Source organism: Nestor notabilis, unplaced genomic scaffold (assembly GCF_000696875.1).
Source record: "Nestor notabilis isolate BGI_N333 unplaced genomic scaffold, ASM69687v1 scaffold6116, whole genome shotgun sequence".
Lineage (NCBI taxonomy): Eukaryota > Metazoa > Chordata > Aves > Psittaciformes > Psittacidae > Nestor > Nestor notabilis.
In genome coordinates, this window is record NW_009933227.1 from 86510 (window position 1) to 104562 (window position 18053).

Sequence of the window (18053 nt, forward strand, 5' to 3'; positions counted from 1 at the left end):
GTGCATCCTTCAATAGGAGATGAAGCTTACAACTCTTTTCTTAGTTGTTGGGGCAACACAGTCAAGTACCATCATTCCTGATCACTTCCAGAAGAGAAGATAGACCTCTGCCTGTCAGGGTCATCCTCCTAACAGAAGGGTGTTCCCTTCATGTAAGAAACAGCTTTATGGATTATTCCTGACCTGGCAAGGCTCAAGCCACAGGCGTTGTTGAAGTGACTTCAAAACTGATGTTGAGAATGATTTACCGCTTTGCACTAGAACTTTCATAAATTGGCACAGTTCGGGTAGGTTCAGCTCAATGGTTTCTTTTCGCTGTTTCTACACACAAAGGTTGGCTGGGAGGAACCCCAGATGGTGCTGATGGGCAAATTCCTGGTGGACTAGACACTTGTACAGGCAACAAGGAAAGGGGAGCTGTACTGAAGTGCTTTTTGTCCAAGGAACCACCACTGATCTGCAGAAGCAAGCTGATCTGTGTTCCATTTTCTGTTCCTGACTAGGTCTCAGGCAGACAACGCTCAGCTATTCCCAAATGGTAACTTTTACTGTGACTTAATATCTAATCATCTGACCCTTAAAAGAGGGAAAGGATTCCTTCCTTGCCTTTTAATAGGAGCAGTAATAAACATTTAATTTAAAAGAGAGAAAAGAGGGCATTTGCAGCAGCACCGTCACAGGGATGAAGGAAGAATTTGCCCATTTTGATCTTTCAGAAAATGTTCTAATTGGCTGGCTTGACTGCTGAGATGGGTGAATGAGAGACATGGCATAGGGAACTAAATGAATTGAGGTGAAGGATTAGGAAAGAGAAATTATAATTATAGGAAGGTTTCCATGTTTAAACAGAGATAAAAGGGTAGACCCACAACGGTATTTCTACAGGCTAGGCTTAGCCTAGAAAGGGCTACTGGGCAAAGACACTAGAAACAACCAAAGTCCTTCTGAACACAGTAATTTTTGTCTGCACTGAGAGCAGAGGAGTCTCACTTTACTCCACAGGCCAAGAACAGTTTCTGAGAATGCATTCATATCATCTCCACAATGTACAGGAGGAAGAAAATGATAGAAAAGACTTGCTAAACGACAGATGAAAGGAAAGCATCATCATAATCTTTATGAAAGAGAAGAGGAAAAGGTTACTGGAAGAAAAGGTAAAATAATAAACCAAAACCTGATTTTGTACTGAAATTAGTATGACAGATGAATAGCTGATCTTAGGTAAAGCACCATCAGGTAACTCTGCAACATAGAATCATGGAATCATAGAATAGTTAGGGTTGGAAAGGACCTTAAGATCATCTAGTTCCAACTCCCCTGCCATGAGCAGGGACACCACACACTAAACCATGTCACCCAAGGCTCTGTCCAGCCTGGCCTTGAACACCTCCAGGGTTGGAGCATTCACAACTTCCTTGGGCAACGTATTCCAGTGCCTCACCACCCTCACTGTGAAGAACTTCTTCCTTATATCTAACCTAAAGTTCCCCTGTTTAAGTTTAAAGCCATTCCCCCTTGTCCTACCACTACAGTCCCCTGAAACATCACTTTCTATTTCATCTCTAACTGGAAGCAGGAAGAAAACCAGCACACATTCCTCACGATCCCTACAAAATCCTGCTCTCCCAACCTTAAGCTAACTCATTATTCTTGCCCATGTCCCTCCCCCAAGTATAGCAGAGGGCCACGTTATCCCCTGATACTACCCTTCCTGTGTTCTGGGACAATCAGACAGTCCTGTCCCAAGCTGCCAACAGACCTATTCCTCTTTCTTGGAGGAAAAGGAACTTGGACTCCTGATACACACCCATCACTAACAGCCCCACTGTCACTGAACAACCTCTTACTCAGCTGTTTTCATTTAGTGTAGGACTACATCTGGGACTGAAGAGGCATTCTGTACCCACCTAGCTAACTTTTGCACTAAATTTTCCTAAAAATTAGCAAAGCTTTAATTTATAGGTCTTTCATTTCTAGCACAGATAGCAATGTCACTATTCATCTTCTGCTCCTTGCTAACACCTCAAACCCTTAAAAAGGTTGTCATGGAATTTTGAAAAGTTGTTGTCTCCTAGAGGGTCAGATTAGTTATGGAGAAACTGAAAAGTAGAAGCTGCTCAAAAGCTAGTGTTCTTCGTAAGGAAACAGAGAAGTATCAGAGTAAGCCTCAGCGGCAGAAGAGCTTAAAGAACCTTAAGTTATCTCACTGCTTATGCAAAAAGAGGTGAGAAAAGTTCATGCTGCGGTTTTCTGACACTTGAGTAAGCACTGGAGTTTGAAGGCAATGGAAAAAGAGCAACTGCCCTGGCAAGTAACTTCTAGTTAGAGAAAAAAGCATGGGTTCTGACCAGAGCACAACACAGTGTGAACACGCCAGTGTATGCTTGGTGCTGCATCTCTTTGATACAGAAATGTATTGGCTGGGCAGCAAAGGCATTTAGTTAACTGGAACTCCCAGAAAGAAGCAGTAATCGCTATTTACTGTGGCAAGAAAGAGGGTATGTATATATCACTTGCACTTTCGCAGTTGTTCACATCACAGGAAAAATCTCCTATCTGTTCTTGAGAAGGTTCAAAAACCTGACAGTCTGTGATATCTTATATATGACCCAGAAGAGATGGATGGATCCAGTTTGATCAGAAGAAAATATCACATCAACAGGTTTCTGCTGAACGTAAGACAAGACATACAGGAATGGGTGTCCAAATCTTTTGGCTTCTAATGGACCTACATGAATAATGAGGTTTTCATGAGAGCAAAAATGGGGTTTCAGCAAGAAGGGGTTCTGTTCAGCCTTAGGTAAAAATCAAATGCCTGAAGCCAGCCAACCACGGTCCACTTCAGCTCTTGCTTTCTTTCATGTGGAGTAACGCTGCCAGAACACATTAGAAAACCAGTACCAGTCACCTACAGAAAGGCAGTAGGACAGATATACACAGATATACACCATATCTAGGTCTATTTAAAAACAGTCTGCCTGATGCACTTGTCATAACCTTAAATCAAATCTACCACTGAGGAATACTAATGGATAAAACAAACACAATTTTAATTAGTCAAAAGCTGCTTTTTTAATGCTCCTGATCCAAAGAACAAAGCAAAAGCTGATTAAGAATGTTATAACCCCAGGAAAAAGGCTAAGCAGGAACTAAGTAGTTTAACAGATCATGTAGATTTAGTCTCAATTTATTTACAGAAAACCTGTCTTGGCAAGTTCTCTGGGAAGAAAAATACATTTCCTTACAGAGTTCCAAGTAAACAGTAACTATTAGCCAGAATGCAAATTTAAAGTCAATTTTAAGTCCAACCATCATCTTCCCCCAACATGTATGTAGAATAAATACTGTATGCTCTTAAAACTTTCTAATAGCACGTATTCGAAGATCATGGCCATTTGAAATGGCATGATCCACAGGCACTCATGCTTGGGTGTCCCGTGGGAAACTACACCTTCCTGAGCAGGGCTTCAGATGGAGCTAGGCGCCATGCTACCTAACCCTGCAAAAGGACAACCTCAGAACCAGAAGACCTTTTGAGTTTAGCAGCTGTTAAGTGGCTGGCTTGTATTTAGAGCTCCAAAACAAATACTCTTCACCACCCGTTCCTCAGATACACATTTTCTCCCTTTGTGTTGCCCTTACAGGAGCATCGGAAACCCACCCGAGGAAAAGCCTCAAACGCAAAACTGTGGGCAGTTCAGGCTGTGAAAGACAGCAGAAGAGTGGTAATGATATGCCACTAGTTCTGTTTTTATTGGCCCCTTCACATTTATTTCAATTTCTTTGCCTTTGTTGGTACCTTGTTTGCTGGTTTGCGATGGAGTAAAACTGGAGCTGGAACTGGAGCTGGAACTGGCAGGACTGGGCTGTTCAGACTTAAAAGAAAAAATGAAGAAGAAAATAAATAACATTGTAAGAAACACTTTTGCCTTAAACTCTTATTGGTAGTTACCGCCTAAAGCATGGTGTCAAGAAAAAATAAAGAACTATGCAACAGAAAATACTCAAAAGATCTTTTTTTCAGGTGTCAATGAGGCAAACACTGTGAAAATTGCTAAGCACTCAACGTACGTACACACTATTACATCATGTCTACTTCTTTAATAAAGCCAATTTCCTAAGAAGATCCCAGTGCCTTGTTTGAACAACATGAGAGCCTAAATGAGTTTATGATAGACCTAAGGCTCTGGTGTCCTCGTCATACTGCAGTTGCATCATTTTCCATATTAGTAAGGATGTAGTAGAATCGAAAAACAAAAGACCTGTGCAGACCACACTAAATGCCAAAAAACCTCAGTGTTCTTTCTTCCTTTGAAAACAAGTGTTAAGATGAAGATTCAAATTCAACTATTCTGCTGATAATGAATTTCTCCTCATTTCAACATCTTCCATATATATTAAGACCCTACAGACTATAACAGTGACTGAACCAGAAAGACTGCCTTCTTACATAGGAAGATCACCTAGAATCCACAGATTACAAAAGAGAACTAGGTCTTTAAAACAGAGTTGTTAAAATAAGTTTACATTATTTAACAAACAGTTCTATACATTGTTTTTCCACTATTGCTTAAAGTGTACAGATTTCTCTCCAAAATTCTACGAAATTACTAATAAAGAACTATTATTTTGTATAAAAATAAAATCTCTACATTTTTTTCTCATAATAGTGGTTATGGCTTATGACGGTTGTACTGAGAAATCTTGCTTCTTGCTGGCACACTGCGTATCTCCAGACACTTTTTTTGCTCTCATAGGTTCAGTGGCTTGAAGTGTGTGGATGTCGGTATGTACTTGCACACTCATCTGCTTGCATGAGACAAAGAACAAATCTGACACATGGGCACAGGGGATGCCAACAGAGAACATAAAGCAAGAAAAAGTGTCCTTACAGAAGGGATGGTGAAAATCAGGTCAGGAAGTAACACTCTAAAAATCTACGATTAGGAAGAAAACCTGCTTACACTTCGAATTCTATGCAAATATGTTATTGTGACAAGTTATCCAGGCTAACAAAAGTTTTCTGACTCTCCTTGCCTGTACAATACCACCCACAATTAAGTCAGAACCAAGTGGTTCTCAAAAATTAGAACAGTAATATCCAGTCACTGTGAAACAGTTTTCAGGCACACAAGCTACCTTAGCCTAACAGTTGTTCTTTCTCCATAAATCAGTCTATTGTTGCCTTTCATAATGAGCAGGCAGTTTTACAGCCTCTTACCGCCTTTCCTCACAATGAGAGATGCCTATCTGGTCAACAGAATGCTTGAGAAAAACACCATTAACATCTGCTCTCCTCAAATCAACACCAGCTCCAGCTATCTCACACACAGAGTCAAAATACAAACACTGGACCTGACTGTATGGGTATACAGTGAACCAAGCCTGTGCAGAAAACCCAACCCAACCAACCCCTTTCTGAGTACTGAGAGATTCTTAAGTGGACCACAGCATCAGACCTTTTTGGAAGACACTGCAGCATCATTTTATACTGCCTCAAAAAGCAAGTAATTCTGAAAAAAAAAAAAATTTTTTTCTTTTAAAAAAACCTGGACTTCTCTAAAACTATAGGAGATTTTTAGCAGTAAAATAATTATGATATCATGAAACAGACTACACTGATTAATAATAACAAGAGTCAATGCAAGCTTTAAGAACATCACCATTCTTGAAACTAATTTCAGTCTTTCAGGTTACTCTTAAACATCTGGTTTATCTGTCACTGTCTGCTTTTTACTAGCTGAAAACTATTTCTGTAGATTTCCATTACCTGTGTTTTTCCTTTATTAATTGCACCATGAACTTTAACTTCTGTAAAATCCATTTGCTTAAAGCAGCAAACACTAGAAAACTATGATAGTCAGTTTAAAATACTTGAAGAAGTGCTAAAACTGTAGGGGATAGGTAAGTAAAAATCACACAGTGCAGAGGTATTTGTCACTATCAAAACTTCACTACTTTGTTTTTGAATCAGTTTACTGGAAACAAAAAAAAAAAAAAAAGGCTTGGTCTCATTCACATTAGAAGGCATGCAAACATCAGTGGAATTCCTCCGTGCCAAAATTCTCTTTCAACATTAACTAATTGAGAAAGGATAAGAAGGAAGGGATATGAATACACATAAAGTTTTACTGCCTCCTGGAAAAATTTTGCTCTGCTTTAGCAAGATCACTTTGAGAAGCCAAATCATAGAAAGTCCCAGTGAAATACAAATGATCATCTACACTCTTTTAAAATGGGTTCTTAATGCTTTTTAAAACAATTTACATTATTTACTGAAACAGCCCTCTCTGAAAATTTATTCCAAGAAATACAGATTAGCATAAGTGTTGAAATTGTTAAGTGTTGGAAATTAAACTTTTTGACTATGGGAAATCTGGGATGAGAGTGCACCCAGAGGAAAGAGCTGCTTTTAACATAAGCATGAACATCATTAACAGGTAAGACTTGCCTTTTTAGAAGGTACTAAAAATATGGCTTCCCATATACAAATATGGGTTAGTGTCGACAGCATCGATGCTTCTAGTTACCGGAGGCTCTCTTTTGTCACTTAAGCAATGCTTTTTGACAGTTTTACAGGCTGCTATCCCAAGGACTTAGGTATTTATGGCTTTACTCACTTGGGCTTTCTGCTCTTATCCACTGGTTACTAATCACCAAACAGATTTTTATTTCTTTTTAATGGATCTAAAATTAGCTACTGGGTGTCTACAACAATAAAAGCTTAAGACAGTACCAGCAAAGAGCTTCTCTCCTATGCCCTTTTCGTAGTTTACTAGTTTTGTCTTCCTGCAGACAAGCTAATGAGAGATTTGATCCAAACTGTTCATTAGTGCTACAGAATCATCGAATCATTTAGGTCAGAAAAAAACCTTTAAGATCATCAAGTCCAACCGTAAATCTGATGCTACCAAGCCCATGAGTAAGCTACGTAAGTGCCACATCTACATATTTTTAAATACCTCCAGGGATGGTCACTCAACCACTTCCCTGGGCAGCCAGTTCCAATGCTTGACAACCCTCTCCATGGAGAAATTTTTCCTAATATCCAATCTGAACTTCCGCTGGTGCAACTTGATGCCATTTCCTCTTTTCCTATCATGTGTTAACTGGGAGAAAAGACCAAGACCCACCTTATTACAACCCCCTCTCAGGTATTTGTAGCAAGTGATAATGACCCAATATGATTCGCTGCATTCTTAGACAGTCTAAGCAATTTTACTGCTCTCACACTTATGCACTGGAAACATGGACTTCTTTATTAGGCCTGGTTGTAGGATTCTGTGCTTTGAACTGCTTGACAAGAAAAGGGACTCTTCTTTGGCTCAAGTTTTCCCTGAAAATGGACCTGTCTCAACAGTTCCAAATCACTTGGCTTCTGTCATTCCCAAACTTGTCTGTTTTTACAAGTAGTACAAGAGTACAACTTACTCTTGAGCTGCAAATAATTTTCAGGCAAACTCACCTGTTCATGACACAGGATATAATAGTGCTGGCTTTGTAATATTTCATGGTTGTCTGGATTCAAACAACTTCTTCTAAAAATAAACCCCCTCATTTCAAGCTCCTTATTTAGATTTAAAAATAGAAAACATCTGTATGTGGGTGAGAATGGCTTTTCTTGCCTTCCCCTGAAGAGTTTTTAAAGGAAGCTCACATATTGTTTCCTGAAATAAAATTTAAATGGTATAGTAATATCCTATTTCATATCAGCCATATTATGTATTTCCTATTTTTATGCACGATAGTCTGAAGATTTACGTTTCCCTGTGCCATACATACTGAAAAGTCTATCCACTTAAAACTGCTTAGAGCTGAGTATTACTCCCACTTTGTCTGAAGTTAGCTTCACAGGGAGGAGAAATATGTTTCCCAGGACAAAACTTTTTCTCCAACAGGACACCTGTACTCACAACTTCCACAGCCTCTTAAGCGCACTGTCACTGACCACTGCCTCAGCCTTTAGCAGAGTAATCCAACCCATCTGTAGCTCAAAGGACAGAACAGCCCCGCCTCATCTACCAAGTACACACACCTACCGCTGCCAAGGGGAGAGTCCAGGACACCACGAAGTGTCTGCACCCAGCCCAAATTCTGTATCACCACATCTCCTGTCAAACTGCTACACTAGCAACCAACCTCCAAGGCAGGTTTACACTTCTTTTTAACTATCCACAAAAGTCAGTGCTGCTTTTTTTTTTTTTTAAGACTGAAGAACAGAGCTATGAAGTGGGAAGTAGAATTACTTTCTTGTAGAAATGGAAATATTTATTCATAACTACAACATTTAAGAAACAAAACAATTATTTAGAGAAGATCAAGGAGATGTAAAATTTAAACAGGAAATTCCACATTATTGATTTTTAAGGAGAAGCAAAGACAGTCATTTGGTAGAAATGTGACCTAAGGTATTGATACAGTTAACTGCCTTAATTACAGTAATTTTAAACAAAAATTTCATATTATTGATGGAGATGAAGTGATTTGCTAATTAAGTGGACTCTCTATCTGCCACCTGAGCAAGTCCATCGGCTTTGATGGGATGCTGGCAGATGTCACTGCAAGGCCACTTTCAATAATCTTCAATTGATCATGGTGACTGGAAAAAGTGCCCAAATATCTGAGGGAAGGAAATGTCCCTTCTGTCTTCAAGAAGGGCATAAAGTAGGACTTGCGGTACTTCAGGATACTTACCTTGATCCCTCAGAAGGTGATGCAGCAGCTAATCCTGGAAATCATTCCCAGGCACTTAAGGATGAGAAAATCATAGAAGTAGTCAGCATGGCTTCACCAAAAGAAGTTGGCTGATTACACAAAACTGCAAGGAGTGGCAGATATGCCAGAGGGTCAATCTGCCACACAGAGGGACCTTGACAGGCTGTTGAAATGGGCCAACAGGAACTTATAAGCAAGAAATGTGAAGTCCTGTACCTGGAGGAGAACAGCTCCATGCACCAACATACTCTGGGTGTAATAAATTAGGGGCATAAGATAAGAACAATTTCTTTAAATAATAAGAATATCATACTTGCTTATATTTAAACTACATGTCATGCAAACTGTTACAGTGTAGTGTAATATGTTTGTAATAAGTCATGCAGGTAACTGAAGTTTTTAAAAATACTGGCTAATAATTATTTAAAATATTGGTTAAATTAAGATCTCATGTACTAAAAACCTGACTGATCTTAAGTTTTACAGTGTTCAAAGGATCAAAAGGCTGCAAATGGCACAAATAAATTAAGTTGAACCACTGCATCTACAAGCTCTGTTTCTTAATTAAAATTGTAACATTTAGCTCACAAAATTTTATCTACTCCTAATGGTCCTCTGCCAAAGAATAATGACCCAGTGAGTTAAACCAAGTTCACACCAACACTTCTTAAACTTTAAGTGACGGACCGTTCCATTGCCAGTATGTTGACACAAGACCACCCTCAGCAAACACAGGAATTATTGTTAAAATTAGTTAGTTATGAGGCTTTCCCTAAACAGCAAATGTTGCCTGCCCTGATTTTGCAGTGGAGTAGACTGCTGTTGTGAGGAAACTGGCACCCATACCAAGGGAAAGAAAGAGAACCATTAGATTACATCAGCTTTCATTTATTCCCTGTACCAGGGTTATACGTGCATTTCAAGACTGGAAGAACAGTGACACACACAGGCACAAACACCTATGAGTTTGGGGCAGGTACATGATGTTCATGAAGAGCATCCCTTGCACATTCCAAAAAGTCCCCCAGGATGCCCGTGTATTGCAGCATCAAATGCCAACACCCAGCTCAAACCCCAGGGCTCCACAGCAGGGAGAGCTAAATAGCAGTCCCTCATCAGCAGGCAATGAATTGTCATTAATTCTACATGGACATGATACAAGATTCACTGTAGTAGTGACTTCAGGCAGCCTTTATCCTGCCTTGACAAAACTTAAACTTTAAGGAATTGCTCATTCTTTGATGTAAAAATCAAATTTGAGTTGGTGTGTCCTGCAGAATTCACATCAGCCATCAGATTACAAGATTCTGAATGGTAATCATTACAAAAATTACCTTATGAATTTCATGGCGAGTTTGGCAGCAAACCTTCAAAGTACAAGAGTAAAACATGCCGTTTTTGCCAAAGAAAACAACCATAAACTTTATGGTTCTGCATAAAAAGGGGCATAAAAGCCTTGGACAGATCTCACTGTTGTAGACAAATGATTTCATCTGGTAACCAACAGGTGTTAGTTTAATTATATTGATCTATTTCTCTGTATCACAACATAACGTATGTAAGTAGATAGAACAACTTCAAAGCAATGAAAGCTGCACCAAGAAGATCTCACCTGCTCATGATTAAAATAAAATATCCTATCTTTACCATTTTTACTGCAATTATCTTGGTCTTGTGAAACTGTTGTGACTTCACTGGGACAGGCACAAAGTCTTTTTTGCCACAAAAGAAAGAATATAATTACAATACTGGCACTGCACATAGCCAGTTAAAACCCTTACTTTCTGCATGCTGGCAAATGAAAACAGTTTTCCAGGGATGAAATATAGAAAATAAGACCCCACTGCCAAAATGCAAATATTTATTTTAAATAATATAATAAATATCTTTTTTATTTACGCAAATAATTGAGTTAATCCACTTAAGTAGTGAAATGGATGTAGTCAACACTTGTGAATGAAGTAAAATACTGAATACTGAACCAGCGGCCTAAGGTATGATGTTATTTCTGTGGTCAAAATATGGTATTTCCTAAAATTGAGGGGAAAAAAAACCCCCAACAATCCACCAAACCAAAAAACCACCTACCAAAATCAAACTCAACTCAATGCCCAAGACTTCGCCTCAAAAATGAAAAATGCCCTGAGCCTCACAACATTATATTTGCAAACTGGACATTTAACCATATAGACACAGTTTCTCTCCACCGATTTATTTCGAAATCCTTAAAATTTTTTAAGCCAGTGATTTCCTAACATACCATGGTAACAAAGGTACCTCAGTTTAACATCCAAGCTTGCTGTCACAGAGGAATCACTACCTGTCAATCTTGCTGCTACTTCATCCAGCAATGGTTCACCTCACCACATACAGACTAGTCTAATACGCACCTAAGCTTTTGAGAGCAAAGCCAAAGCATTTTCCCCTTCATAGTACCAGCTATTAAAAACAGGTTTAGTATAACAACTGAATGGTGACATACTACAGTAGATGCCAGTGGCCACAGAGCATACTTGTACCTACAACCGCTTCTAAGGTCTGGTAATTCTCAGGCCACTACTTCTCTCAAAACACAGATCTGAAAGGAAACACGCTGGCCAGTACACTGTTTACATGACTTCCTGGCACCGATCAGTTTGCTGCTACTGCACCACCTCCTCAACACAGCAGTACTATGGGCAAACAATTCCACAGGGGTAGTTGGCAGGGCTTTTAGAGCAGTGTCCACACCTGGACTAAAAATAACCAAATGCAAAACCAATTCATTAAAATACCAAGCAAAAAGTAAAGATTCTAAGAATACAACAGGTTGCAAACCCATGGTGCCCAGCCTGCAATGAAGAATATCATCAATCCTCTTCTGAATCATTAAAGTCAGTTTCACAAAAAAATTAGAACTTAGGCTTTCTTTTTTTTTTTCCCTGGATAACAAAATGAAAATTCCTAATGGAGCACTATTTCACTACTCTTATTTCTAACTTTAAATATTATCTGAGAGAGATCTTACTTTGGCTCCAAGCCCTAGCAGAAAGCAGGATTTTTCAGCTAACAAGGGCCTGGAGGTTTTACAAGACCATGGGGATTTTCAAAGTATTCTTCCACTTTTGTAGGAGTCAAATTAATAGATCACATGCCAGATCCAAAGTGGCATTTCATGGATTATTTTAAAAATGTACTTCTATTGTAACTTTAAGACTGCTTTAAGATACACAAGCAGTTAATTAAGTACAAACCCATAGTCTATGCAATCACTGGTGTATTTTCATTGTTTTGTAATGGACTTCCTAAGTAGCTGGCATTTTTTCCAAAGGCAAAAGACCAGCTAAAGTACCCTGCTTTTAATAAACGAAACTCTTTACTCCTGAGCTGTCACAATTTGCTTGCATGCATTTCAGTCTGTATTTCCACAGGCTTCGACATGCCAAAAGGCTGCTACTATTACTAATAGCAGTGCTAATATTGCAAGGACATATACTGGCAGGAAGGGAAAAAAAAACTTTATCACATGCAAAATAATCACAACAGGAGCAAAAACACATCTGACAGAGCCATATGTGTTCTGTAAAAAAAACCCCAACAAACCACTGTCATGCGTAACAGATTTTAAGAGTTTTTAGTCTTTTCATTTTACCACTGCAACTGGAGATACACTGAGAACACTGGCCAACACCTAAACAAGCATATATGATCTGTCTGATCTATTTTGTGCCTTTCTGATGCAGCAGCTTCACTTAGAGCTATGCACCATTTTATCCTCCTTACCTCGACCAGCAAAACTGGCAATAATCAAACAAACATTATGAGAGCATACCTCCTGCAGTGGCTCTACAGCTCAGAAGGGGCTGCTCCAGCCATGGAAATCACCTCACTCAGATGCAAAACTGTTATTTCTCCATCTCACACACACCGGCTTGCAGTTCACACAAATGTTATGAGAACGTCATCATGCTGTATGATCAGACAGGCAGCAAAATCAAGGTCAAGCTTGTGGGGTTTTTACCATGTTGCTGCACTGTCCCACAGAGGAAACAAACAGATGGAGTTTTAACCAATACATCCTGCCATTAAATTCAAAAGCAAAATCTCTGTGGAGTTTTCAAGTGCTAATATTCCTACACCTTAATAGAACTATAGATCTGACACGCTTCCACTCCATTCCCTACTTTACATGCTTCATACCAAAGCCAGTAAAATAATGTTTCAGCCTTTACACGTAGTTTCTAACTGAATATACTATGTCACTCCTGAAGAGCTTTACTAGCTCATATGACTCTGAAAAGACCTGTGCTGTTTTGAACACCAAGTCTATCAGCAACTCTAAAGTGCAACATGCTTTAAATCACAGACATATTTGAAGAGTGATACTCAACAAAGCAGCTTGAAGAGAAATGGAGACACATTATTTCACTTGCCAACAGCTCAGACAGTAGAAAAACACAGCTAAAATAAATACAGCAGTGCACTACACCACAGCATACACCAAAGAGACCACAGAGAAATGACCATACGTGGTGTTATTCTCTAAGTCATGCACAGAAAAGCTATTAAACAAGGCCAGAAAGTTTATCACTAAGCAAGGGTATGATTTACTTTATTTCTCACTGTAATTTTATAAAGATATTTGGAACTCAAAAGAGGGACTGACTGCAGGACATCACAGGACAGTGTCTGGCTTTCTGAAATGCACCCAAGGCAACAGTAGGCTAACCTGGCCATGTTTCTAAATGTGAATTTTAAGGGACAGCTCCGAGGATGGATTAGCCATTGGCAGACATGCTCTACCACGTGACAAAGAATCCACCTCTCTCAGAGAGTGCTAAACCTCTATGTACTCCACCTTGTGAAGGCAAAGGCCAGTATTTCAAGTCAATATCTAGAACTGAGTAGGGAGCATGATACCAATATTGAGAAGGGTTGAGCACATCTTGCTTTTTTATCTGAAGTCCATTAATTGAAAGGATACACCCCACCTCAACTCAGTGAACAGGGGCTGTATCTGAAGAAATCAGGAGAGCAGTAGCACTGCCTTCCTGTGGCACATACCCAGTGAAAAAGCACCTCTGTTTAATGATGCTTGTCTTCACAGTTACTAATAATTTTATTACAACAATTCATACAGAATTAGGTTCGCACTATGTCATAAATGTAACTTAAACTAGAAAAAGAAAATGTACATGATTCAAAGATAGTATTCTTGTGGTATCCTAACAATTTTCTTTTAGGTATTGATTTCTAAACTGGTTTGTTATATCTAACCCAAATTTGCTGAGTTGGGATTTGTGGGTTTTTTTAGAGCCACTTTAGGAATAAATCTTGGATACTTATACTAACTTATACATACTCCTAAATAATGATACATTCTTTGTTCATACCTACCACATGAACTGTACCAGAGCGGTAAATAACATCTGACTGAATTTTATGGTGTATTATTGTGTCAGAACATGCCATTGAAGAAGCGTCTTCCCAGCTTCAAGAAACTATGTTGGTTAGTATCATGAAGCATTAACAGACCTGAAATAATCGTTCCTGTACAGCAAAAGCTTTATCACGTTTTCTCTATATATAACATCGCAAATTTTTTTTTGTCTTTATATTACTATTTATAGGATATACCTTTTGTGAATCTGGCTGTAAAACTTACTTTTTTTCATTAAAGGAGTGCTAAGCATGAAGAGCACTCCTTTTCATGCTTAGAAATCATAGAATAGTTAGGGTTGGAAAGGACCTTAAGATTATTTAGTTCCAACCTCCCTGCCATGGGCAGGGACACCCTGCACTACACCACGTTGCCCAAGACTCCATCCAACCTGGCCTTGAATCCACCAACCCACGTAAAAAGTTTGAACTACTTTTTCCAACATACAGAGTTACCTTTCCTACACTACTCAATCACCTTTTGTTAGCAGCTCTGCTTAAAACTAGTAAAGTGTAGAAAGAACAACTCTCTAAAATTCTGTAGGTACTCATTAATCAGGTTGCCCAGATCTTTTTCACACAGGACTAACAATGGTGTGAACCCACAGGTACCTTATGAAATTATTCTGGGTTTTCCAGACACCTTTACTACCAGTAAGTCCCACTGAAGACCTAGATGTTCCATGATCCGAAATGTCAATGTTAAAATACACCAGAGCCCAGACCAGCAGGATCTGTTTCTCTTCAAGTGGATTCCGGTACCTTACCCTCCCAGTAACAGTGGCTCACAGAATTGAATCTGCTTTTTTGCTTTAGTACAGAATTGAGGAATTCCTTAGGTCCTGCAGGTCAACTGCAGACAAATGATGAACAGCAGTGCAAGTAGACTCGTGTCATCCTATGAAAAACACAAGGGCATACCCATGATACCATTGGTAATGGGCAAGAAGCTGCAAGACAGAGGGAAACACATGTCAACAATTAAAAAGGATTAGTTTTAAGCACCATCCATATCCTTCATGTATCAGGTATCTGCAAGTGGCAAGAGGCAGCACACACCTCTGAGGTGCCTGTATTTGTAAAATTCCAGTTGCATTGCAGTTGCTCCCCTCAATTATTTTGTCTTTGAAAAAAGATGAAGAACCACTGCTGCCAGCAAATGTGCCACTACACGGCACCTACTTGAAGGAACAGGAAATCTGAAAGCAAGATCTATGACAATGATCGAGCTATACTAACAATACTGCCATAAATTAAAACAGAAGATTCAATTTCTTTTGAAGACATCAAAAATTAATTCACACCAAGGATGACAAGTGTGAACATTTTTCAATTTTAAAGACAAATGTTTAAGTTCTAAGCCATATGAGAACGTTGCCCCAACCACAGTATCAGCAGTGCCATGCTGTAATGAGGATCCTGTCCTATTCCACACATTCTAAATTTTACAGCCTTTACATCCTCTAAGGGACCAGTCATTAGAAGGTGACTTCAGAAATAAATTACTTTCTTCCTTGTGGCAAGTTTCTGTGAAGTAAAAACCTAATGTTGACACCTCCACACAGCAGGGTATTTATTGTCTGTTCCAGAGAGGGCAAGCAGGCTATGAGTTTCATGGCAGTTACAAAGACACACAACAGAAACAAGAAAAATAAAAGAATCGAATCGGCATGGCTGGGAAAATTTCCTCTCTACCATGCACACTACCTCTAGTCATAAGCACAAATAAAAGCACCAAACAATCCTTCCCTTCTCATCCCTTTCCTTCTCTACTCATCTCTTTTTGAAAGAGGCTTCTAAAACCCAAGTGTTCTAGGAGAATTATTAAAATCTTAATTATCAAGAGCAAATGATGCTTGAAACAGATGAGCAGGCATGGTAGACAAGTATTATAAGGAAAGTAAGCTTCCATAAAAATTGTCTGTCTTCTTGGGTAAGAAAGATTCTAGGAACAACTCTTCCTCCTCCAAAAAAAATGGTTCATTCACAGAACTGGTATTTTTAGCTGAAAAATAACAAATAACACAGATTTACTGCAAGCCTTTCCTGAATTTACTGAATTCTCCAACACCTGAACACAGACTTAGGGTGTGAAATAGAACCACTTAAATCAATTTCCTCTTCCCTCAGAAGAGGCATGAAATTCAAAAGAACAAGATCAAAAGAGCAATATTATTTATAGCCTTTTCCCATATGCTCATTTGTCATAATGTTGACAGATGTATAAATTGAGTAGACTTGAATAGGCAATACAATTCATTGAGAGCATGCATAACTCTGAACAGCCGGCAGTCAGCATCCTTCAATTCGAACAATCTGCCAGTAGAAAGGAGAAAGGAAGAGGGAAAAACCGAATATAGTGCACAATCCCACAGACTGTGACTAAACACATACGAAGCAAAACCAAACATCACTTACTTCAGATTTGGAGGATATGTTTTCCTCCACGTCGGAATCACTGGCATCTACAATATCATCAAACGGTGGCAGAGTAGGCGTCTTCCTTTCCAGTGTATCACTTTCAATTTTGACTCTCCCCACCTTGAGCTGAGATCTATCCTTTGTCTGCTTTTTGTCAGCTGAACAAGTAAGAATCAGTGGTGGGGCACTAGAGAAACTTTTAAATAACAAATCTGGGCCACTTTTTTTTCTTTTTTTTGCAGAAGATTCATCAGAGTGCACAACAGAGGGCCTTTTTGTGAGGGTCTTCTTTTCTTGCTGCTGCCCACCTGTTATGGTAAGGATTGGGCTGTTTTCAGATTTCGGCTCCTTGGGTACAGGTTTGGGTTCCTTGAAGGCCATCTTAGAAACTATTTTGTCATCTTTTAGTGGTTTGTTTTCTTTGGGTTTCTTAGAGGATTCTTTGGAAGATTTGTTGTGTTCCCTGGAAGGTTCTTTGAAGGCACTTTTATGTTCTTTTGAGTCTTTAGAAGTCTTTTCCTTGTGCTCCTTTGCTAACTTGTGGGTCCTTGAAAAACTGTTACTACTGCTGCTGCTACTTGTGTTCAGAATCCTAGTTGGGTCCTACAAAAGGGAGATACAAAATTTGACTTACAAGAACCCAAAAAAGAACCCTTAAAGCCCTGAAAGACAGAAAAAACATGGATACAAGATTCATATTAAAAACTTTGAACTGCAGGTTGAAAACCAGAAACTGCAAATGCCTATATAAGAACAGATCAATCCCCATCATTGTGGGCAACTTATCTGCGATAAAGTGGTGGAACATGAGCAGTTACCATTGCTTGTCAATATCTGCAAGATAAGTTATTTTTTATCTTAAGAATTAGCTATGTTTTTTAATAAACTTTGTATAGATGAACATAAAGACAGTTCAGGAAATTTTAACCATGCCCATTAGCTATGAGGGAGAAAAAAAAAAATCGCAAGAAAAGATATGAACCACATACTGCCAACAGTATTACTTCAGGATCAGAGAGGAACATGTGCTCCTGATGACACTGCAGGCAGTTTGACTTCTCAGCTTTTGCCAGATCCTTTACCTCACATGCAATAACAACTCTGGGTCCAGCCTAGATATGGAAGACTTGATTAGACACAAAACATCTCAGAAGTCTATGTCTTTTTATGGAAAACCTCCTTGACTAAAAAAAGCTTTCCTCTGTATTTATTGCTGCTGCCTCTGCTGAATATTTGATAGATTTTTAAAATTCAACTAAGTGTGAAGGATTTCTGAGGGGGTGACGACTCAGAGGTCTTAAAAGAAAGGCAAAAGCAAAAAGCACTCAGCTGAATCAGAAAAGTCAAAGTGGGAAGGAAAGTGGTGACCTGTAGCTAGAGGTGGCAACAGGGAACTGAATCATACACTATGGGTCATATGGGATCCTTTCTTCTGAGAATTAACACCCAGGAATTTTCAAAAGATGAGGATAGCCCCAGCACTGCCTGCCTTCCACTTT

The 18053-nt window shown here is 39.0% G+C and overlaps 1 protein-coding gene across 1 annotated transcript in view; it reads right to left on the minus strand.

Moving 5' to 3' along the window:
* Window positions 1–18053, minus strand: part of MLLT3 (myeloid/lymphoid or mixed-lineage leukemia (trithorax homolog, Drosophila); translocated to, 3) — a gene marked incomplete at its 5' end in the record, with an annotated part of 49618 nt that overhangs the window by 13096 nt on the left and 18469 nt on the right. The window contains 2 exons of the mRNA XM_010016768.1: window positions 3800–3875; window positions 16552–17157. Coding sequence (XP_010015070.1) covers window positions 3800–3875; window positions 16552–17157 — 682 coding nt within the window. The remainder of the gene's footprint in view (window positions 1–3799; window positions 3876–16551; window positions 17158–18053) is intronic.